Here is a 23,823-nt window from a genome sequence, read left to right as displayed (position 1 = left end):
TTGCACAAATTATCGCATTATGGTATTCGTGGGAAGGCCTTGGATTGGTTCAGGAGCTACCTCAGTTCTCGTAAACAATTTGTTGGCTTATAAATTCTAGTTTGAAATCGATATCTTGCGGAGTACCCTAAGGATCACTCCTTGGTCCCTTACTTTTTGTTCTTTACATTAATGATTTTAAAAATTCTTCCAATATTTTGTCATTTATTTTGTTTGCTGATGATTCTAATATTTTTCTGTCTCACCGTGACCCATATACACAACTTAATATTTTGAATACAGAACTTCAATCAGTTCAGACTTGGATTAGAGCTAACAAGTTGTCACTTAATGTTAAATCCAATTTCATGATTTTAGTAATTCTCTTAAAAGATTACCTGCAGTAGTCATGGATAATATAAATCTATTACAGGTTGAATCTACCAAATTTCTTGGGCTCTATATCGATCATGATTTGTATTGGAAATGTCACATTAATTACTTGTGTAAATTGACTAAAAGTATCGGTATTTTAAGCAAGCTAAAATTCCCTTTTCCTGGTTATATACTATTAAACTTATATATGACTCTCATATTTCATCACGATTAGATGATGGTATATTGGCTTGGGGCAATACAAACAAGACGTTATTAGAAATGTTATTTAAATGGCAAAAGCGGGCTATTAGGTTGATTAACCAACATGACCAATCTGACTTTTATGCACACATAGATCCATTATTTATAGAAAATAAAATCCTGAAAATTCATGATCTATATGAATTTCATTTGGGTACACTTATGTTTCAACTTTCAAAAGATGATCTACCGGAAATTTTCTGTTTCAAAGAAACAACCTCATCCATTCTTATCCTACCCGCCAAATGGACTCATTTCACCTTCCACGTACTCGTATACGTTATTTGCTCAAAGAACAATTGTATTTGAAGGACCAAGGTTTTGGAATCATCTTCCAAACGAAATAACTAGCTGTTTATCCTTAAGAATGTTTGAATGTAAACTGAAATCATTTCTTTTGTCCAGTTATGGACCCCGTTAACACGCACTGGCTGAATATGTATATTAAATATATATAATTTATTTGATTTGTACCTTTTAAAGGTATACTGCGGTATAGTTTTGATTTTTTTCATTCTTCGTTCATCCCCCCTCTATCATGTCTATTATACATTTGTCCACTTTCCCTTTCATTCTCTACTCCGCGATTATGCTGAGTTTTGGCTTTTCTTTTGTAATCTGATTTTTTCTTTTTAGTGTCCGATCTCCTTGATTACTAATTACATCATTACTTTAAGGAACCTGCAGACATTACAAGCTCTGCCTTTTATGCAGGTTCCTTCATATTTCACTTTATTTACTGCCATTATCTCTTGTATTTTGTCTGTAATCAAATGTATTTCTTTTATTATGTTATTATATGTTGCTATCTTGTGAAGTATGAAAATAAATTCAAATTCAAATTCAAATAATAAATCATTTTACAATGAAAAGATGCATCAACTGCATAGCATATGGAGAGTTGACAGGTACCAATGAAAAAAAAGTGGAGGGGCCTACTGATAAGCATAGCTTGTAAGATGTAGACCCCCTATCACACTTTTATACAGGGGTAATATGATATAAGTAGTGTAAAATACTCAGCAAAATTCTATAAATTTATATACACTGTAACACGAATGTACACTATATACAAGATTATATATTGACTTTGAAATAATCAATACAACCGTGGATAAGTATGGAGTTCACAAAATATTTTATTGAATCAGTAAGAATTCAGAAGATTTTTTTTATGAGTAATTTAAATCGGTTCAGATTTGCTGCCTCTGTTATCACTCTGTCCAGAGAATTCCCGAATTTTGGGTCCTGTGAAAAATACAGTTTTGCTAAAAAATACTGTTTTACTTTCAGGTAAGTGATAGTTATTTGACTGTCTCGTATTATATAAATGCAAATTATTGTTTCTCATAAATTTCTTTTGTAGGACATAAGGTACACTATTTCTATCTACCTGATACGTAGATTGGAAATACTTTGTAAGCGGTACAGGTCACTGACTTTAAGGATACGATTCTGACGAAACAAATTCATCTACATGAGCTCTAAAGAACATATTTCATAATTATTTTTCTCAGTACTTTTTTCTGAGGACGGGTCTCGGGATGTTTCATCTATTATTCATTGATATAAAAGTGGGTATACGAAACGTAACCGTAACAAGTATTCCCATATGATATAATTATATAGAGTGATAACGTTGCAGTCCCGGCGGAAGGCAAAAAAATTAGGGGGGAGGGGGTCCACCTGAAATTTTGGGCACAGGTAAAAAAATTGACAAGCAAAAAAAAAAGGGACCACCAACATTTTTTGACAAGCCCCCCCCCAAAAAAAAGGCCAGTTAGCAAAGTTGTAGGGGGCGGGGCACCAAAATTTTAGGGGGGTCCACCTGGATATAAGAGAGGACGCAGGAAACAAAATTGACAAGCAAAACAAAAAAAAAAGGTTGTCAACAAAAATTTTAGGGGGAACGTCCCCCCCCACCTCAAATTTAGGGACAGGTCCCCCGTCCCCCCGCTTTCGCCGCCTATGGGCCTATCACTTTTTCGAGTATTCGTAGGCCTTTTTACTTGAATTAAGTTACATGTACAGTATTTTGATCGAAAATCAGACTCTTATCATTGTAGGTTCTGCACGAAAAGTATAGGCCTACCTTTTTAAGTTCATGCATCATTTAGTGCTTTTGACATCCAACGCTATGTACGTAACTTGCGTATGATCGACCTTTTTACGCATTTTTTTATACGCATGAACTGCATGCCCCCTCCCCCCCCCAAAAAAAAACTAGTTCAGTGCCCCGGGTGCGTATGTATTGTAAAAACGTCCGGGTTATATCATTAAAATCCGTGCACATACACTGACAAAGGCCCCCCCCCCCTCCCTTTTTAAGGGATACTCCAGGCTGAAAATGTTTATATTTCAATGAATAGAGTAAAATTCACAAAACAAAATGCTGTTAATTTGATCAAAATCGGATAACAAATAACGAAGTTATAAAAAGATTTGCATTATTCCAGTGAAACAGTTCTCGGCATGTCTTCATGAATATTCATAAAGTAGGCAGAAGATATCATATATCCCCACTTGTTATTTTGTATTTTATTTTATGAAATTAGGTTTATTAAAAATTGTTCTACCAAGAACTAAAACGATAGGAGTAACGTAACAACTGATAAATTGTATTAGTTATTTGCTGCAACTTATTTCATTATAATGGAGACACATACACATCTGTGAAAACATGAAACAATCATGATTTCATCCATATCTAAAAACCTTTTTTGTGGTAATACAGTAACATTTTTAAATAAGTATGCATTCATTACTGGAGTGAAAACTTATAAATTGTTTGAAATGTAATATTGATTACAAATATGACGAGCTCAGTTGCAAAAGGGGTTAGGCCATTTTTCATCAAATTTAATTTTTTTTGTCTCCATGTATAGATTTTAGTAGCTCTATAAGATGATACCCCAAAAAATTAGTAAATTTCCATTAAAAAGTGAACAAAAATGGCAAAGAAAAATCACTTTTTTACAAAAGGGTTGGGTCCATTTCAGTTTTGTTGCAAAAGGGGTTGATACCAAAGGAAATTTGAAATTCACATTAAAAGTGAATAAAAGCGACAAAGAAAAATCACTTTTTTATTAAAAAAGAGATTGGATTCAGTTTGCTTGCAAGAGGGGTTAGCTAGTCCGTTGATAATTTATTAAAAAATATATAGAAAAAAATTGAAGACAGATAGATTGCTTTTATACCCAATTTTATGCTCACATGATAGGGTAGTACATCATGGCAATTTAGTTTCTCATAAAAATATTGCAATAAGTGAGAATAAAAAACGTGATTTTTCTCAGAATGGTCCAAAGCGGACCTAACCCCTTTTGCGACCAAACTCTTCATATATGTAATTTAAATCTTTTTGGACACAATACCGAAATTATGTTAATATACTTCATGCTGGAATCAGAAGTGAATTTTTTAAATGCTAAACTGCTTGTATAATGAAATATTTTGGGGATTACACACATCTAATTTTATTCTTGACAGCAAAACAGTATCAACAGTATAGCTTTTAGGATTTAACATGCTAATATATACCGGTACTATGTTATTAAAGCAAGACCCTATCAAAATAACCTTTTACATAGTATATGCTGCCACCACAATAGTTTAGAGAGTTATTGAGCTCTTGGCCAAACATAATTGAACACTTGACCGTAATGAAGAAACTTTTCTTCGACGAGAACTTTTAAAGAGCTAGTGAACCACCAATCAGAATAGCCATCTCAAGATCCATAATATCTGAGTTATTGCGAGCCTCTCCATTCTGCCAGAACCACGGAGGTTGAAGGAGCTCCGATAATCTGAAGAAAACCGATTTCTGTCTACTCTAGTCTCTAGCGTCCTGACCATCACAGCAGAATTTAACTTCCCGCTCTCATTATTTGATTTGGGCTTATCGTGAGATACATTTATTTTGTATAAAATTAAAAGAATACAGCTAAGAAATAACAGGACTTGAAAGAAAGCAACAGCCAACAGAAATCAGCTTTGCGAGCGACGTGAACTGAACAAAGCTTCCAAAATTCAAGAATGCTTTCTGGATGGTACCAGCTAGCTAGTCAGTGACAGTGTCATGTTTCTTGAAAATCACCTGGCGGCACAGTCTTTTTCAGGTGCGGTACATAGTTGATGCTAAGAGAACAAAGATGATGGAGGGCAAGCTGTATCTGGCGAATTAGCTTCTAATTCTAGTAGGATATGAAGGGGACATGAACGGGATATACGCAATGACCACAAACTTTAAACCTGCAATACATCATATAATCACTTAGAGTCTGCACTGAAATGGTGTAAAATTTTTAATTTCAATTTTCAGGCATTTCATGAAACGGTCTCACAAAATGTAATCAAAATCCTTGAATCATGTGTATGATGGGGGGGGGGGGGGGGGCTGGGCTAAGGCTTCCTAAAGCTACACAATCTTAAGGGTAGGGGGTCCTAAACTAAGCTACGCAGGTTCCAAAGCTAGCATTAGCAACCACTCACTGTGCATGCAATTTCAATTGCAAACTTGGCACTCTCTGTGTGGAACTATTCCTATTCACTTCTTTATATACAGAGGCCGAGGTTGCAGGAAATCTCTAAATGCAGAGTAAACCGCAATTGTTGGGAAGTTTTGAGTAAAATTCAACTTACTTTTGTATTTTGCTATAATATTGATAATAAAATATGAGCATAAATCTATTTGAGAAATGGTGGCACAGGAAATGCTCTTTCTTTACATGATATTGATTGCATAGCTTTATATCACCCCTTTTTCTACAATGAGCCTTGAAATCAAGATTTGTTCAGAAAACACAGAGGGATTTTCATTTTGGTGAACGTTGTGATATTTTATTCTTGGTTTAATAATGATCTGTAATATTTACCACAAATGAGTAACACAATATGTTAAATAAAATTGCCATAGTTTTTGTTGTTTGTATATTTGCAAACATAGAGCTAGATTTAGGTCTCCCGGCCATCATACAAATGATAAAAGCTATGACAATTGGAATATTTGGACAGATTGTCTTGTTTAAAAATTTGTTGGAAATATTTTAAAGATCATTATCGAGCAAAGAAAATATCTCAAAATGAAAATGAAAATCCTGCCGCATTTGCCAAACCAAAATTGGAAGGGGTCTAAAGCTATACGCTCTCCATTTACATGTATGTTGCAAAGAAAGTAATTTTATTTTTTCGTGCCTCAATTTCTAAAATTTGTTGATGATATTGTTGATACTAGGAAAGCAAAGTGAATACCCTGTAACTCCAAGCTAGCCTGCAAAGAATTACATATTCTTTTCTTTATTTTGTGATTTATTACAGCCTCTGTTTATATAATCTGAATTGGAATCCTTTAATGTCACACTGCAATCACAGCTAGTTCCATACGCATTGCGAATTTTGACATTGAAATCTGAGTGGTGCATACTGTACATGTAGCTTTAGTACCCCTTGTCATTTTAAAGTGAATGGGTGGACACATGGGGCACCATTTATTTATTCAGTCTGAAAATGACTGGCAAAGGTTTTTTTCCAAGAAAATGATATTCACGTGCATCTTTCAAGATGTGATGAGATTTTTGGAACACTTGACATAATGCAATCGTCTGCCTGGGGTGAACTCGAAACCCTAGCTGACCTTTGCTTCGACAGGCAGACGCTTTACCGACTTGTAGCTTGCGTGCTCCCTCAAACTGCATTTAACATGTCATCAATAACATGTAATCAATTGCTTTTCCATTAAAAGAACGATAGATAAATTATGAATTTTGACTGCACACAGAATTTGCATTAAAAAATTGCAGGAAATCAAGTTTTTGAACAAACTTGCATGGGTCCGACATGCACTTATGAAAGGTTGCCTGATTTTAGAAATGTGTACCCGAGTGTCGCAAATTTGGTCTAAAAAAGCCCCCCCCCCCCCAGCTAGAAAGGTTGAAGAATGAATCAAACAATATGATTTAATGGTATTGGCGGTACATGTAGCGGTATATGTGCAGCAATTTTATTAAGTACAGATTGTTATAATATTTGTACAACTGTGCAAATACCTTGACAACCGAATGATGAAGTAGGACGGTTCCAATATCCAGAGTCATAGGTAATGCTTCTTTGGGATCCCCAAAAGCGAAGTTATCGAAATTGCTGCATTTTATCAACAAACAAACGGTCTCGACAAACAGCATCAGCTGGATAGGCCTACAGAGTACAGAAAGATAACACTATCTTTTGCTTTGGGTTTTCCCAAAACTCATGCGTTAAATAGCATAGATGATGAAGAAGGATTGTGCTTTGTAGTATTGCTTGACATTACTTTCAACTAAATAATGACTAAATTGCATAAAATTTTGCAGAGTTGTTAAAATTGCCACCTTTACTTAAAGGACAAGTCCACCCCGACAAAAAGTTAATAAAAAGAGAAAAATTCAACAAGCACAACACTGAAAGTTTCATCAAAATCGGATGTTAAATAAGAAAGTTTTGACATCTTAAAGTTTCGCTATTTTTAAAAAATAGCTATGTTCACATCCTGGTGGGTATGCAAATGCAGAGACTGATGATGTCATCCACTCACTAATTCTTTTTTATTTTATTATATGAAATATTCGATTTTTCTCCTCCTTGCGAAGTGAAACAATTATCAATTCCTCCCTGTACATATATGGAATTAGCATTGTTTAATACTATATGGTTCAGTCAAGTTGGTCTTTATTGTCAAATCTGTGAAAAATGAAATATTGTATTTTTTATAATTCAAACAATAAAAAACAAGAATAGTGAGTGAGGGACATCATCGTCTGTCTAATTTGCATGTCACTGAGTCGTGCATACCACTGTTTTGTGAAAAATAAGCAAAACTTTAAAATGTCATATACTTTCTTATTTTACATCCCATTTTGATGAAATTTTCAGTAATTATGCTAGTTTGATTTTTCTTTTCAGGGTCCTGTAACACAAAGGTTAGCGATTGATCGTACGTTTTATTTTCATGTTGGATTTTACATTGTAGTCAATGCCCGCAGTCAATAGAGTCAATCGTAGAAAAATGTTCTATGATCATTGCTAAGTTTTGTGTTACGGGCCCCGGATCAACATTTTTCTGGGTGGACTTGACATTTAACAAACACCCAGTCTTCCCCCATGTCACAAATGATCATTTTCAAGGTACATATCAGACTTTATAAACTTGGGGGCCGGTTCATAAAGCTGTTCGGAAGTTAAGAGCGACTTTAAGAACGACTGGTTATCCTTTCTTGCATGCTAAATCATTGCCAATGGTGTGTATCATTTACAACAAGAAAGGATCACCAGTCATTCTTAAAGTCGCGCTTAACGTACTTATGAACAGCTTTATGAAACACCCGCCTGGGCCTGTATAACTCAAAGTTTATGATGGGTTGTGAGTAATATTTTTTAAATTTATTAAATGCATTCAATTAATCATAACATCATCACCACAATCAGTCACTAAAGGTACCTTGTCAATAGCGGGAACCCCGCAAGCAGCCTGTCAATGATCATGACTAATTCTTACATTTCATTGTAGACAGAGCAATGGGAAATACCGGAAAGCCGCCTTGAAAAGATGCATTGAGACAATGACATTGACAAGGGTTCACCTTGTCATGTATGTCAGAATCCTGCTAGCCTTTTGACAATGCCTCGCCACTTTTGTTCCTCGTCAAGTAGTGGCTGATATGACCCCCTAGCAGCCGATGGCTAGAATCCTGCAGGAGTATACACCAATCCTCAAATTTCATCATACATGAAGAGTTGAAGACAAATATGCATATAGCACCTGCAGAGCTCCAGAATCGTGCTATGGTAGCACAGGCTATATGACAAGTAACATATTCAAAGCTTTGTATTGCATACCCCTCTTGTGTTGTATCTTGTTTTTTGTAGGGAATGGCTGAGGGCGGACTGCCCCAAGATCTGACTGGTGTCGCCAAGGATGATGGTGATACCGATGATGAGTTTAGTGATGAGGAGGAAGAAGGAGATGCCCCAATGGCACAGGATTCATCGGATGGGTCGGATGAAGAAATAGGTATAAAATGGTGGCAGCTACATTCATTCATTGCTTCTTTCAGGGAGATTATTGTGCGTTTTTATTGGGAATTAAACACCATTTGGATATGAATCACCAAGAGTAAAACAAGAATTATCACCAGCAGGCTTACATGTATGTTAGGTAATTCCACTGGAAATTATATCACGGTGTCTAACCATTCTGGATGGCAATAAAAGGTACATGTACATGAACTCTTTGTTTATGAAGCCCTGTAGGGGGAGGGTCATTCAGTTTTGAAGTGGGAGGGGTGATTACTGCTATGAGGAAGATCGAGCTGCCAATTTGAAAATTTTGAGGATACATGATCAAAGTATTTGCTTATGGTCCAAGTCATGAGGCAAAAGATTAAAGAGGTCATTTTAAGGCTTATTATCGCCAGGGGGGGGGGGGGCACTCGACCAAAAAAGTAGTAGGTATGTGCCGCGGGTGAGACAAAAAACGGGGGCCTTGGAACGGGCTAATTGTAAAAAGGAGGGTCTTCGGAACTACAAATGTTTGTGAAAACAGGGGTCCTTGGAACGGGTCACCTGCGTGTGAGTGCGTATGCATCGATGGAACGTGCATGCAGCTAGCCCGGCGGCATGGGCGCCAAATGCGCTAGCGCAGAGGCGGTGGTCGGACAGCGGTCTGCGGCCACTTTTCACCAAAATTGCGGCTCATTGTAGATGATCAATACGGCCGGAACGGCGTAACGGAAAATATGCGAAGCTTCAGAGCGGATTTCTTTCTTCTTTTTTTTCTCGATAAGAAGAAAATGCTATGCTTTGGAGCGGCTTTCTGTGTTCTTTTTCTCAATAAGACAAAGATGCTTTGCCTTGGAACGGAAATTTGAGTGTAAAAATGGGGGTCCCCTCCTCGGCACATACCCACTATACATTATATACTGAGTGCCCCCCCCCCCCCGGGGTTATCACATGGGTGCTGGATCGCAACAACTTCAGCTGCAGCAACGTGCCGCGCTTGACCCAGATGAGATAAATGGGTATCCTGTAGGATTATAATCCCTTGAATACACTGAACTCTTGAAGAGGCTGCTCGAGCTAGAGCCAGGTGACAACAATATTGCAACCCAGAATATATAGTTTATAGCTCGGTAGGTGATGCTAAAAGTATGATGATGATTATTATCATTATTGTTGTGCTCCAAAAAAGGGATATTTCATACCAATATACCGGGTTGAGAAAGTATAGTTTGAGATTTATTATCTGAGGTTGTTCGGCAATTACTTTGCCCCGATGGACAATAGTAACCTTGCCGCGGACCAACCACGGATTAATACTTCCACTCTACTTTCGAAAGAAAAACCCGGTGCGCTGTGTCCGAGTGATTACATGGTTTTCAGTCGGACGCAAAATAGTATAAAAAAAAAACTATTCTACTCTGATCTCACGAACTATTTTCATCTCCGATTAATTTTTCTGGTGAAATTATGATTAGTCATGTGAAACGCTCTCGACCAATCAAATGGCAATAAATTTTCAGTAAGGGGTATCAATATGATAAAAAACAGGTCAAGTGACATGCACATAATGTATACTGAACTACTCCCCCGCCCCTTTCAAGTATAGTAATTGGCAGAAATGCTTGTTGATATTGTATAATCCCTGTAGATTTGAGCGACCTTGAGTCAAGTGATGATGAGGGAAGTGACAATGATGAGGAGGAAGATGAGGAGAATGATGATGAATCCCCAGATCAAGGAGATGCTGAAAAGGAAGGTGATGAAAAGAAGAAAAGGGTAAGATAATTCTATAATTCTTGCGCATTAAAGGAAGGAAAAATAATTGCTAAGTTTGGGAAACCTCCTTGAAGCTTAATACAGAAATGAAAAAATATATTCTGTTGAATGTGTTAATAAAAGAAAGTTATTACCTTGACTTTGTATTAACATTCTTAATTTTCTCATTAAAAAATACCCAGAACATTGGAAGCAATTTGAATTCAAGCATCGGATAGATCCTAGCAGCATAAAGTCCAAACTAAACAGTCTTATTAAATACATAGTATCTGTGGTGCACTAGTACTGTAGGATGTGTGGGTATGCTTGTGTGAGCGCCAAGCACTGCTTTGTAGACAGCGAATTAGACAACTCTGTCACATTCAAATATACAGGACATATTTCCACATGGCCGGAAGACTGTCGGGAATTATTCATGATCTCACACAAAAATATGAGCAGTATAAAAACTATAAAGATCTGATGGGGTGTCGTGGCCCAGTGGATTGCTTTCCAGACTTTGAAACGGAGGTTCCTGGGTTCGAATCCTAGCCTCAACAGAAATTGATCCACATTGCGCTGCACTCAACCCAGGTGAGGTGGATGATGAGTACCTGGTAGGAATTTATTCCCTGAAACGCAGTCCACGTACATGTAACAGCTGCTCTTCTAAAGCCAGAGCGTTTTAATACAGAATTTTGAAAAAAAAGTGTTATGCGTTATACAAGCAAGTATTTTTATTATTTTTACTATTACTATTATAATTATTACTGTATAATGAAATTTGTTTTGTTTTTATTTCTTATGTCCAGGATCTGAAATCACTCCACTCTGTCTACAAGTTATGCGAAAGACTGTACATCTATGCACCCAGAAAGTGAGTACCTTGAAAGAATACTATGTAGTAGATTAGAGTTACACAATAAGTGAATGTACAGTTGAGGCCAAAAGTTTACATACACCCAATTCGTTCGCTGCCAAACATTGTAATATTTATTGTATCTTAACTCTTTGCCCACCACGGACAACTCGCGGCACATACAGCGGACTGCCAACAACGACTCAAGTCACAGTTCGCACACAATGCATACGGAACGCATTTAATTGTAATTGTGTGCACACACATACAATAGCGACGCGTGTATTGCATTGTTTACGAATCTAGCTTTCGTGTTATTGCTTTCGCAGACGTTGTTTACATTGAGATTATTCGCGTGAAATAGAGTTTTTTTAACTGCTTTAGGATATATTTCGATGAGCTTTCAATTGCTTCCGCTGCTTTCCTTGTAATAAAAGAATGATACAAATTGCCACCTCCCTATAACAATAAGGGGATCAAAGTATCAATAGACGGGAAGTCTCCCAGGACGGGAAGTCTGTTGAGAAGTAGCCAGGGACAATTTCAATAGAAGAGTTTAGTTCATCGTCAGTTTACTCTTTTTGAATGCCCCATTTCAATCCTAAACTGCTTAGCTCATAATGACCATAAAGACATGGATTTAAAATGATACCATTGGCAAGAGTATTCATTTCTCTAAAACTTTGCTACACAATTTTTTCAATACAACAAACCAGTAAAAAGTTATTGCGAGTTGAATAAGACAGTGCACGCAAACCCCCTCTGAATGTGGCACCCCAAAATTAATGTGGCGCAGAGGGGATAGTGTACGTGGCGGCAGGGCCGTAGCCAGAAGCATTTTGTTGGGGGGGGTGTACCAGCTAAATTTGCCAACTAAATTTTGCGTGACAGCGCCAACGTGAGCACAGGGGGACCCTGATGGGGGATGTGCCCCCCTACAATAATCACATGCCAAAAGATTTTGAATTTTTTGAATTAAATTAGTGGCATTTGGTGAACACTTTAAGGTAAATTATACAAAGATATTTGCACTGTAAAAATAAACATTTCGAGATCAAAATAGAAAGGCTAGTGTGCCGTAGTTGCTAACTTGCAGTATAATAATATACCCTATGCATTAATAACATCAAAATCAAAGATTTGTTAATTTTAAATTGACCTTCTGTGCAAGATGTCTCAACTAAAATTTCAAGAATGCTACTGCTAACAGTGGCGTACCGTGGGTCGCGGCATTTGGGGGGACCAGCAAAATTTTTGAGTCATTAAGTGGGCGCGCGAAGCGCGCTCAATTACCATATACTGACCTCATAGAGACATTTTAAGGACTGTGTAATTAAACGGATATGTACATGTATCTTAGTGATCAAATGATGCGAGCTCGAAGCGCGAGCTGAAAATGTTTGATATTCAGTCCTAAAAAGGGACATTATAGGAAAGTTTTGTAATTATCATGATATGTACCTGTCTCACAAAACAAACAATGCGAGCGCGAAGCGCGAGCGGATTTTTTTTGTATAACTTGACCCTAAAAAAGGGACATTTTAAGGACTATCTTTTGGAATTCATGAAGTGCGTACGTATCCAGTGGCGTAACTACGGGGGGGGCATGGGGGGCACGTGCCCCCCCCCCCCCCAATCGGCTGACCAAAAAAAAAAAAAAAAACGGGGAAAAGGAGAAAAAGAGGGAGAAAGGAAGAGAAACGTAGTGGGAAAAAAGACATTGTTCATTATAATGTTATATTATTTCATAATAATATGTTATGTTATATTACATAAGAAACATTTTTCATAACTTAATGAAACATAATTTTCTCAGGGCCTATGTTTTCATTGCTCCTGATGCTCGCATTGTCTGTTTACCGAGATATATAACCCTGATAAAAACTAAAACCTCCCGTTTTCAAGTCAATATATACCAAACTGCCAAATATATTTCCTCGCACTTCGAGTTATTGTTTTATGTACAATAGTATGCTTCTTTTTCATGACTAAAGTGATTGCCCCATTTTAAGGTCTTAATATAAAACATTTCCTGTCCGTGCTTACGTTAGCAGTAGCGGATTGGTGAAATATGTCTGCTCTCAATGAATTCCTAGAATCAGTCCTTAAAATGTTCCTTTTTCTGATCTGAATATCAAAAATTTTCACCTCGCGCTTCGCGCTCGCACCGTTTGGTTAGTGAACTACGTATGGTCTTCGTGAATTCCTACAAACAAGCCTTAAAATGTCCCTCTTCAGGTCTGAATTTCCTAAAATTGATTAGTGAGATGGGTATGTTAATCATGATTACAAGTGCTTTATGTGCATATGTTTAGATGTAATTCTAACAAAATCAGCAAGCGCTTATTGGCACTCGCATTAGATGACTATGGTGAGATGTGTATACTCTTAACGGATTCCTAAAATATAGTCCTTAAAATCTTCCTGTTTGGGGTCAATATTTACAAAAATTTCAGCTCGCGCTTCGCGCTCGCATTATTTAGCGAGACAGGTACGTATCATGATTACAAAAGAATTTTATAATGTCCTTTTTTAGGTCTGAATATAAAAAAATTTAAGCTCGCGCTTCGCGCTCGCATTATTTGACCAGTGAGATACATATCCGTTTAATTAATGGCACTGTCCTTAAAATGTCTCTATTAGGTCAGTATACCTGGCAACTGGGCGCGCTGCGCTCACTAAGTGACTCAAAATTTTTGCTCGTGCCCCCCCATGACGAAATACCTCCATTTGATGACACTATACCCCATTTTTTCTCAATGAATTCTCTTCTCCGAATACGAAAACCATACTGCCACAGGCATGCAATGTAATTATCAAAACACCTGTTTCTTGACCTCGGTCCGAAGATAACACAACAGCCCGAGTGCGGTCCGAGAAAACATGTCGCCATTTTTTATTCACTTACTTTCCTTATTTCGAGGTTGATTTTCTTCGTTCGAAATTGAAAATGGTCTAGCATTGAATTTCTGAATACAATATGCCTTTGAAAACATGATTAAATATCGAATACAATAATTTAATTCCGAAGGTCCTTCTACAGGCAGAGAAGACTTACGTAATACACAGCTGTTGTTTATCATTTCGTCCTTGGCTCAACGCTCATAATCTGGCCTGTGGGGATTACCTGGCCAAGCGGGGTTGATCAGGCGGGTGTTTCATAAAGCTGTTCGTGAGTTAAGAGCGACTGCATGGTGATCATGTCTTGCGGTAAATGGTACAAACCATTGGCGATGATCACCAGTCGTTGTTAAAGTCGCTCTTAACTTACGAACAGCTTTATGAAACGACCCCCAGGGCTTGGAAATGATGTTTTAGATTTTCAAATGCAAAATGGGGTGAAATACCGCAGTTTGCCATCTGATCTGCGGTCCGTTTTCAAACGGGGGTAAGACGTAATGCCAATGCCGTGACCCACGGTACGCCACTGCTCATCATAGTCATCTAATGCAAGCGCCAAGCGCTTGCTGATTTTGTTATAATTACACCTAAGCACACTTTTTGTGGTCATTGTAATCATGAACATGATACGTATTTTAATAATGAAATATTGCGGGCGAGAAGCGCAAGCTGACAATTTTTGAAATTCAGACCTGAAGAGGGGCATTCTATGGCTTGTTTGTAGAAATTTACGATTTCACTAATCAAGTGATGCGAGCGCGAAGCGCGAGCTGAAAATTTGTTATAATCAGATCAGAAAAAGGGACATTTTTTAAGGACTGTCTATAGGAATTCATGCACTGCAAAAAACGCCGGTGTTGATTTAACACCAGCCCAGTACCTATATCGGTCCACACCAGTGCGAACGTAAACACAGACTGGAGATGTTTTATATATTAAGGCCTTAAAAGGGGGCAATCACTTTAAGTATATAGTCATGAAAAAAGCATATCACTACATAAAACAATAATAACTTGTGTTTTTGCCAACTGCAAACTTGTAGACAAGTCTACAAGTTGTACACTTGTCTTCATGAATTTGCCAACTGCAGAGTTACCAGTTTTTTAAGTCTTAATTGTGTTCTGTTCTTTTCAGTTCTGAAACGGGGCAGTACTTGTACATCACTTTGTCTTGCCTCTAATTTTACAAAACTAATGTATTTGTTAAATCGTCAATAATTGTGGTATAATTTGCAAACTCACAAGCTTGTTTATATTGGGGGAGGACCGGGGGCTTACTTCGTGCATTATTATAGCTCCATCTGTTTTGTCCTTTGTATTTTGCTGACTATAGAGCTCTAAGCCTGGCTACATGGACTTGGATTTGCCAACTGGTTGTCTTTACTCCATAAGTCGTAACCTTCTTCGAAGTTGATACCTCTATTTTTCTTTCCTTTTTTGTCTTTCTTTCTTTCTTTCTCTCCTCCTCTCTCTCTCTTTTTTTCTCTTCCTTTCTTTCCCTCTTTCTTTTTCTCCCCTATCCTCCATTTTGCCAACTGGTACATGATTTTGCCGACTGCCATAAATGTTGGGGGGGTGTCACACCCCCCCATACCCCCCCTCTAGCTACGGCCCTGCGTGGCGGGCAAAGAGTTAAGAAATATGAATACCACCATGACGACTTTGGTATCAAATGAAAGAACGTATTAAGTTCTTTCTCATGATTGGGATGCCGTTGGGATTTATGTATATTTCAGGTGGAATTTTCTTTGAAGAAAATAAGTAATATTTGTGCCAAATGTATTCTATTGTTATTTTAAAACATTGTTTCATAGAAATATATAAATGTAAAATCTATGATTTATATTACATTTTCTATCATATTTCACCACTGAATAAGACAGTGTAATCTGAAATGTCTTAAGAAGTAACTAGCACAAATATGAAATATTTATGACAAGTTTTTATTTTTATTTTGTGTATAATATGAAGATTTTGGGGAAAAAATTACACGTAAATACTGGTATTTTTCAGCTCCTGATGATGAAGGGGCATGACATACTCATTTTGTTGTCTCGCCTGCATAGCAGAGCGAGACTATAGGCGCCGCTTTTCCGACGGCGACGGCGGCGGCGGCGTCAACATCAAATCTTAACCTAAGGTTAAGTTTTTGAAATGACATCATAACTTAGAAAGTCTATGGACTTAGTTCATGAAACTTGGACATAAGGTTAATCAAGTATTACTGAACATCCTGCCTGAGTTTCAGGTCACATGACCAAGGTCAAAGGTCATTTAGGGTCAATGAACTTTGACCATGTTGGGAGAATTATTTTCAAAATCTTAACCGAAGGTTAAGTTTTTTAAATGACATCATAACTTAGAAAGTATATGGACCTAGTTCATGAAACTTGGGCATAAGGTTAATCAAGTAAAAGTGAACATCCTGCTTGAGTTTCAGGTCACGTGACCAAGGTCAAAGGTCATTTAGGGTCAATGAACTTTGGTCAAGTTGGGGGTATTTGTTGAATTACCATCATAACTTTGAAAATTTATGGATCTAGTTCATGAAACTTGGACATTAGGTTAATTAAGAACCACTGAATATCCTGTGCGAGTTTCAGGTCACATGACCATGGTCAATGGTCATTTAAGGTCAATGAACTTTGGCCGTGTTGGGGGTATTTGTTAAATTACCATCCTAACTCTGAAAGTTTACGGATCTAGTTCATAAAACTTGGACAAAAGAGTAATCAAGTATCACTGAACATCCTGTACGAGTTTCAGGTCACATGACCATGGTCAAAGGTCATTAAAGGTCAATGAACTTTGGCCGTGTTGGGGGTATTTGTTGATTGATTGATTGATTTTATTTGTCAGGCAACTATGAACAAGTACAAGAAAATATGAACAGAAGTGTATACCTTGACAGGATAACCCATGAAAGCCGAGATGGCTTATTTCCAATGGGGTCCTTACATCAGTAATTGAAGACAATGTACATCTATGAAAAAACACCTAGAGAAATCTACAAACTACATAAATTAAGTCTAGACCACTAAATTAACACGATAAATTGTAAAACTTAATATATAAAAAGACAAAAGCAAATAAGTTTGCCATGAAAAACACGCAGTCAACAAAATATGATTAAAATAATTGTAAAACAGGTTGAGTAAACGATCATTACTTCTAAGTTACATATGAGAATTATACTAATAATCAATTTTTAGGTAGCGGTATAAATGCATCGTAACTAATACAAGATTCATGAATCGTAAAACCTAAGATATGAAAAAGTACAAATAAGTTTGACATCAAACTTTCACGCAAACAACAAAAGATGATGAAACAATGTAAAACAAGTTGATTAAAAAAATATCATATCTAAATAGTTATATATAAGACTACAATATTTAACATTACAGAGTGGGGACGTTTTTAAAGTGTTGTTTCAATACTCTTTTAAATTGTGAAAAAGTCTTAACCGATTTAACATGATTAGGGAGGGAATTCCAAAAATGTATACCTTTATAATAAAATGTGTTACCAATTTGACCTTTTCTCATAGGTACAACAAAGTTAAACAGACTATTTCTTGTTTCATGCCCGTGAATATTAGATGACCGTGTAAAATTTTTTGATATGTAATGATATTCGTTTGAATAGAAAATTTTATGAACATGGTGAAGTATAAGTTGTTGCGACCTCAAGTCTATGCGAAGAAGGCCAGCTTTTTCGATTTCATTCTTCCCAACATGTGTTCTTGGGTGTAAGCAAGTAATAAATCTAACAATCTTATTTTGAATAATTATAAACTTTTTTTGATCAACCTTTCCAAGACTGCAGTACCATGCTGCATTAGCATAATCAAATAAACACTGTATTAATGAAAAGCTTAAAATGCGTCTGGATTTCGTATTCATGCAATTTTGGTACCGGTATAGAAATTTCAAGCGAGCATTAGCTTTTTTGACAATAGAGTCAACCATGGATGTACATGAGAGATCACTATTTAATATCAGGCCTAAATACTTCACGGAATTCTGTCTCTTAATTAATTGATTGTTATAGTATATATTGAAATCATCTGTATGCTTAGACTTACCCCGCGAACAAAACAAAATACTTTCAGTCTTACCAACATGTAAGCTAAGCTTGTTATCTATCATCCATTTAACACAATTTGATAATTCTAAGCTAAGTTTTTCACCGATCAGCTTAGGACTTGTATCAGAATAGAGTAAAACACTGTCGTCTGCATATAAAAGTAATTTACTTTCATCAACACAAATACACATATCATTGATATAGCACATAAAAAGAATGGGACCTAATATGCTCCCCTGTGGAACTCCACACTTTATAGGCATAGAATATGAAAGTACATTTTGCATGGATACCACTTGACGGCGATTGGTCAAGTAAGACCTAAACCAATTCAAGCATGCTGACTTCAAACCCATCACTTCTAATTTCTTTAAGAGTATTTCATGATTAACCGTATCGAATGCTTTTTGTAAGTCAAGAAGAACCATGCCAACATAACGGCCTTCTGAAATTTCATTCCTAACAAAATCCAACAAGTGAATTAAACATGTTTCAGTAGAATAACCATTCCTAAAACCAGACTGAAATTCATAAATGATTTTGTATTCTTTAAAGTATTTCTCAATTTGAGAATACACGCATTTCTCCAAAATTTTCGACACTATGCTTAACACACTAATAGGTCTATAATTGCCAACGTGAGTTTTGTCTTTCTTTTTGTGTAGTGGTGTGACTTTAGCGATTTTCATTTCATCAGGGAAGGTACAAGTTGAAATAGATAGGTTAATAATGTAAGTTAAAGGTATAAAGACGTTTTTTGCACCATCCTTTAAAAATCTAGCAGGAACCAAGTCAAGTCCGGTACTTTTTGATATTTTCAACTTGGATAATTCATCTAATACAAACTTTTCTGTGACAGGAGAAAAATTAAAACAGCCTCTTTGTATACCTTTATTGTCGTATAGTTTTTTCAAATTAGGACTGTCGGTCCCAAACTCACTTCTGTCCGTAATGGGGAGCTCACATGCTAATTTATCGGCCACTGTTGTAAAATAATTGTTGAATTCGTTGGCTATCTTTAGATTATCATGACATAATTCCCCTTCAATATTAATAACACTTTTCTGAATATTTTTTTGTTTGTTTTTTAAACCTAACTCTTTGAGATTCTTCCATAATTTAATAACCATCGTAACTCTGAAAGTTTATGGATCTAGTTCATAAAACTTGGGATATACATGTAAGAGTAATCAAGTATCACTGAACATCCCCTGTGAGTTTCAGGTCACAAAACCAAGGTCAAAGGTCAGTTAAGGTCAATAAACTTAGGCAATGTTGGGGTAATTGTTGAATTGCCATCATAACTTTGAAAGTTTATAGATAGAGTGAATGAAATGTGGACATGGGTGTAGTTGACAAGTCTTAACCCTAAATAGACTGGGCTATTTTGATGCCTCAGAAGACTGGCGGGGGCTGATTCAGCCCCCCCCCCCTATGATCTCGGACGTCGACCGCGCGATCGCGACGAAAATTTGCACGTGCATTACCCATGGCATAATCTCCAAGACTGTAGTATCAAATTTTCCGAAAAATCTCATAATTCATTAATTATGCTAATTTATGCATAAAATCAAAGATTTGCTCTAATTAACTAAATAAGGCCTCTAAACTGCTCATTTTTTATTCACAGACTCTTTGAAGGATTCTTATCAAATGTACTTTAAAAAAATCAATATCACAATTCTTTTCTTATGTATTTTATTGTTTTTTTAATTTCTTATGTATTTCTTTGTTTTTCGACTTTTTGTTTTTTATTGTGTTTTCAATGGAAATCGTCCGCTACTTTATTCTGACCATAAACAAGATGAAATTAATTAAGTTTGATTAGTAAAATTGAAAATAATGATACATTTATGAAGTTTGGCTAAAAACACAATTTGCATTGGATTTGTACACAAATTCACGTTTTTGAGCAATTTCGGGTCGACATGCACTTACTAAATGTTGCGTAATTTCGGAACCACGTACCCAGGCGTCGCAAATTTGGTCTCAAAAGTTGCGCAAGACTTGCGCAACGCCAGCTTTTTGCGTTAAAGATTTATCGCGAAAAATGTTGAGGGGGGGGGCTGAATCAGCCCCCCCCCACAGTCTTTTTAGGGTTAAGTCACCGTTCAAATGTCATTTATGGTCAATGAACGTGGTATTATGTCATTATATGAATGGTGTTTTTGTGAATGATTATTTTATAGTAGTTTTCAAAGTTAGCACTGCTGCTATATTAAATCGCGTAATGCAGGCGAGACTGCCAGAGGCGTTCCACTTGTTTGATATCAAATTTGTCATGATAGCACAAATGCTTTATAACAGTAAATTTTATGATGTTTGGCAATTAAGTGTCAACTTTTCTTTTAATTTCCTGGGTGTATGTAAACTTCTGGCTGCAACTGTATATAGGTCAAAGTCAAAGTGCTTTAATGAACATGTTAAGGTTCTACTACATACACCTGTATGTGCTTAAAGGTCCTATGACACAAAAACCATCTTATTTTGGATATATATCTATTCTTGGGTAGTTTTACTTGAAAAATACGAATTTGCCATCGGTTTCTGTGTACGACGAACCGGTGTTGAGTTATTCCATGGAAATGAACTTCAACGGGAACGCCCACTTAAATTTTCAAAAAAGTCTGCCGATCGACCTGTCAATCATCGTGACGTCATCGAAGGAAAGCTTTCTCAGCTGTGCAGCCGGACCCCTTAGTATTGCACATGTTTCTCGTGTAGTTGCTGTTTTGACCGAGCTAATCCTTAACAGATTTTCTACATTTTTACGAGGTTTTGATCACACCCTGCCACAATACATCTTGTTGGCATTCTGCCGTTTCATTGATCACAAAGATACAAAATTTATCACAAAGAGCAAACAACCTTATTCATTTACTTTGAATCCACACGTGCAACCACAATAGGCACCTCACGCTCCAAACGTCAACAACACTCAGCAGCTTTCCTTCCCTGACGTCATACTGGTCACGTGATATACGAAACCTAATCGGGCTGAATTTTTGTGGGCGGGGCAAATTGGCTCAATTTTCAATATAAAATTGCCTTTGAACCTGATGTGGGATGTTGTTCGGGTAAAATTTTGATGGAATCGTAATTAGTAACCACTAAGCTAACTAATAAATCAGCATCTTTGCTGTATTTCATGGGACCTTTAAAGCTTGACTGACACGCCTTTTGTATCACTTAATTGTATCCCCCGAATAGAGTTCGGAGGATACTATGGATTTGGCCGCGCCGCGTCCATCGCCGCCGCAGAGATTTTCTTGTGAGCGCTCTATCAGCTGCATTTTTTTCCGATCATCTTCAAACTTGACATGAAGGTAGAGTATGGTATAGCAAAGCCGCCTATCGATTTTGGTGTGGGCGGAGACATCGTTGCCATGGTAACAAGAGTTTTTCTCTCGCCCACCAGAGGTAAAGGCGAGACTTAGGGATCCAAATGTCGTCCGTCCGTCACAAACCTATACACATACATGTAACTCCACAACCGTAAGTCGCTTTTCAACCAAACTTGGATGGTAGATGGACTTGGGGGACCTGCATGTTATGCTGCAGTTGGAGGTCACATGGTATAAAGGTCAAAGGTAATTTTCAGGTCAACGTTAAAGTTACATGCAAGAATCTCTTATGACACCTAACTCTGCAACCGTAAGTCACTTTTTAACCAAACTTGGATGGTAGATGGACTTGGGGGACCTGCATCTTATGCTGCAGTCGGAGGTCACATGGTAAGGTCAAAGGTCTTTTTCAGGTCAACGTTAAAGTTTACATGCAAGACTCTCTTATGACACCTAACTCCGCAACTTAAGTCACTTTTCAACTAAACTTGGATGGTAGATGGACTTGGGGGACTTGCATGTTATGCTGCAGTCGGAGGTCACATGGAAAGGTGAAAGGTCATTTTCAGGTCAATGTTAAAGTTTACGTGCAAGGCTCTTAAGTGTTATTCTATCCCAGTCATTTCACAATGAAGTGTCGATACAATTCTGTTGTGTGCCCTCGCAATTAAATCACATTACATGTATTTCTGGTTGTTTTCATAAGTGGGCGAGACACAAAATCGCTTTTGCCTTGTTGTGGAAATAGCAGAGATGTCCTTGTGAGCACTCTACCAGCTGCATTTCTTCTCCGATCATCTTCAAATGTGGCATGAAGGTCCATTATGGGAAAGCAAAGCCGTCTATTGATTTTGGTGTGGGCAGAGACATCGTTGCCATGGTAACAAGAGTTTTTGTGGAAATAGAAGAGATTTCCTTGTGAGTGCTCTACAAGCTGCATTTCTTCTCTAATTATCTTCAAATTTGTCATGAAGGTCCGCCTAATGATTTTGGAGTGGGTGGAGACATGGTTGCCATGGTAACCATATTTTTGTGGAAAATTTGGTAAAACCTGTAACATCTGCTTTTTTTCCAGTTTGTTATAACTGTAATTGGCACACAGAAGCAATATTAAAAGGTGAAGCGAAGATGCCTAGATCATTTTTTTGGTGGGGGGTCTTAGGGTTAGGTTTACAAAATATATCCAGATTACTCTATAATTTTATTCCCCAACAAGTGATACTGGACAATACTTTAGGTTCTGCAAAGTCACGCTGATACGTCATATTATTGTCATCAAATTTGGTACCCACAGGCAAAATGTGGGCAGGGTCATTGTCGCCATGATGATTGTATTTATTTGTCAAATTTCTGTGTGAGCTATATATATCGCAATGACGGATGACACAGTGGGTTCGGGGGATACATGTGCTAGGCTGCGCGACCCGCCGAGCATCTCTAGTTTAGATTTAAAACAACAAGTAACACAAAATAAAGATAAGAAAAAGGAATAAGCGATAAAAAAGGAAAAAAAGGATATTGAAAGGCTGTCTTAAAGTCCTCTACATATATACATGGAAAAAAGTTTATTGAACAAAGGTCAATTCCTAACTCGTCAGTTACAAAGAAAAGGATGAAATAGGTAATTCCTTGTTATATGCACGTTCGAGATTCAGCAATTCTGAAAGGAGATTTGTTCGTATTAGGACTTCATTTTACCTGCTTCCATGAAACTCAAAGGCAAAGGCATGATAATTATTCTTTCTGTCATTTAAATATCGTAGCACCTTTTTAATTTTGGGAGCAGGTACGGTCCCAGGAATTTCTAAAGCAGTTTTGTAATCGGATTATAGAACATGTGCCCATCTTTGCCCCCCCCCCTCCAACTTCCTCCCAATCAGTAAAAAATTGTCATTATTCAACAAAATCTCAGATCCTGAGTTCCCCACCCCCCATGAGCAAAGACTTGCCCCCTATTCCCCACCCCTAGACTGCCCCTCCGAAACATTATTTTGACACTGTATGACTCTGTGCTATTGTTCTCAATGTATTTTCTGTACAGAAATCTAAACCTTATGCATGACTTTACCGAGTCGGATTTGTTTGTAATAGACGGTGATTCTATTCTAGCCGACATCTTTGCTCAACCTGGGTTAGACTTCTCACATGGTGGACAACTGCTTCACTTGGTCTATCTTGTAGAATTCTTCCTGCAGGTTAGTTTTATACATAAAAGGGGTACTCCAGG

The 23,823-nt window shown here is 37.1% G+C and overlaps 1 protein-coding gene across 2 annotated transcripts in view; it reads left to right on the top strand.

Annotated features, from left to right (window-relative positions):
* Positions 1–4,241: 4,241 nt before the first annotated feature.
* The window catches only part of LOC129280216 (probable ATP-dependent RNA helicase DDX60), a 119,873-nt gene continuing 100,291 nt past the window's right edge, over positions 4,242–23,823 (top strand). Inside the window, exons 1-5 of one of the 2 annotated variants that reach the window (XM_064111740.1) lie at positions 4,242–4,736; positions 8,518–8,662; positions 10,298–10,425; positions 11,217–11,281; positions 23,638–23,791. In XM_064111740.1, coding sequence (XP_063967810.1) covers positions 8,521–8,662; positions 10,298–10,425; positions 11,217–11,281; positions 23,638–23,791 — 489 coding nt within the window. In that variant the 5' untranslated portion in view covers positions 4,242–4,736; positions 8,518–8,520. Of the gene's footprint in view, positions 4,737–8,204; positions 8,663–10,297; positions 10,426–11,216; positions 11,282–23,637; positions 23,792–23,823 lie in introns of those variants that run through there. The other variant, XM_064111739.1, reaches the window with a different exon arrangement.

This window comes from Lytechinus pictus, chromosome 17, assembly GCF_037042905.1.
Source record: "Lytechinus pictus isolate F3 Inbred chromosome 17, Lp3.0, whole genome shotgun sequence".
Classification (NCBI taxonomy): Eukaryota; Metazoa; Echinodermata; class Echinoidea; order Temnopleuroida; family Toxopneustidae; genus Lytechinus; species Lytechinus pictus.
Note: the sequence above shows the minus strand (reverse complement) of the source record. Positions and strands in the feature narration are given on the sequence as shown.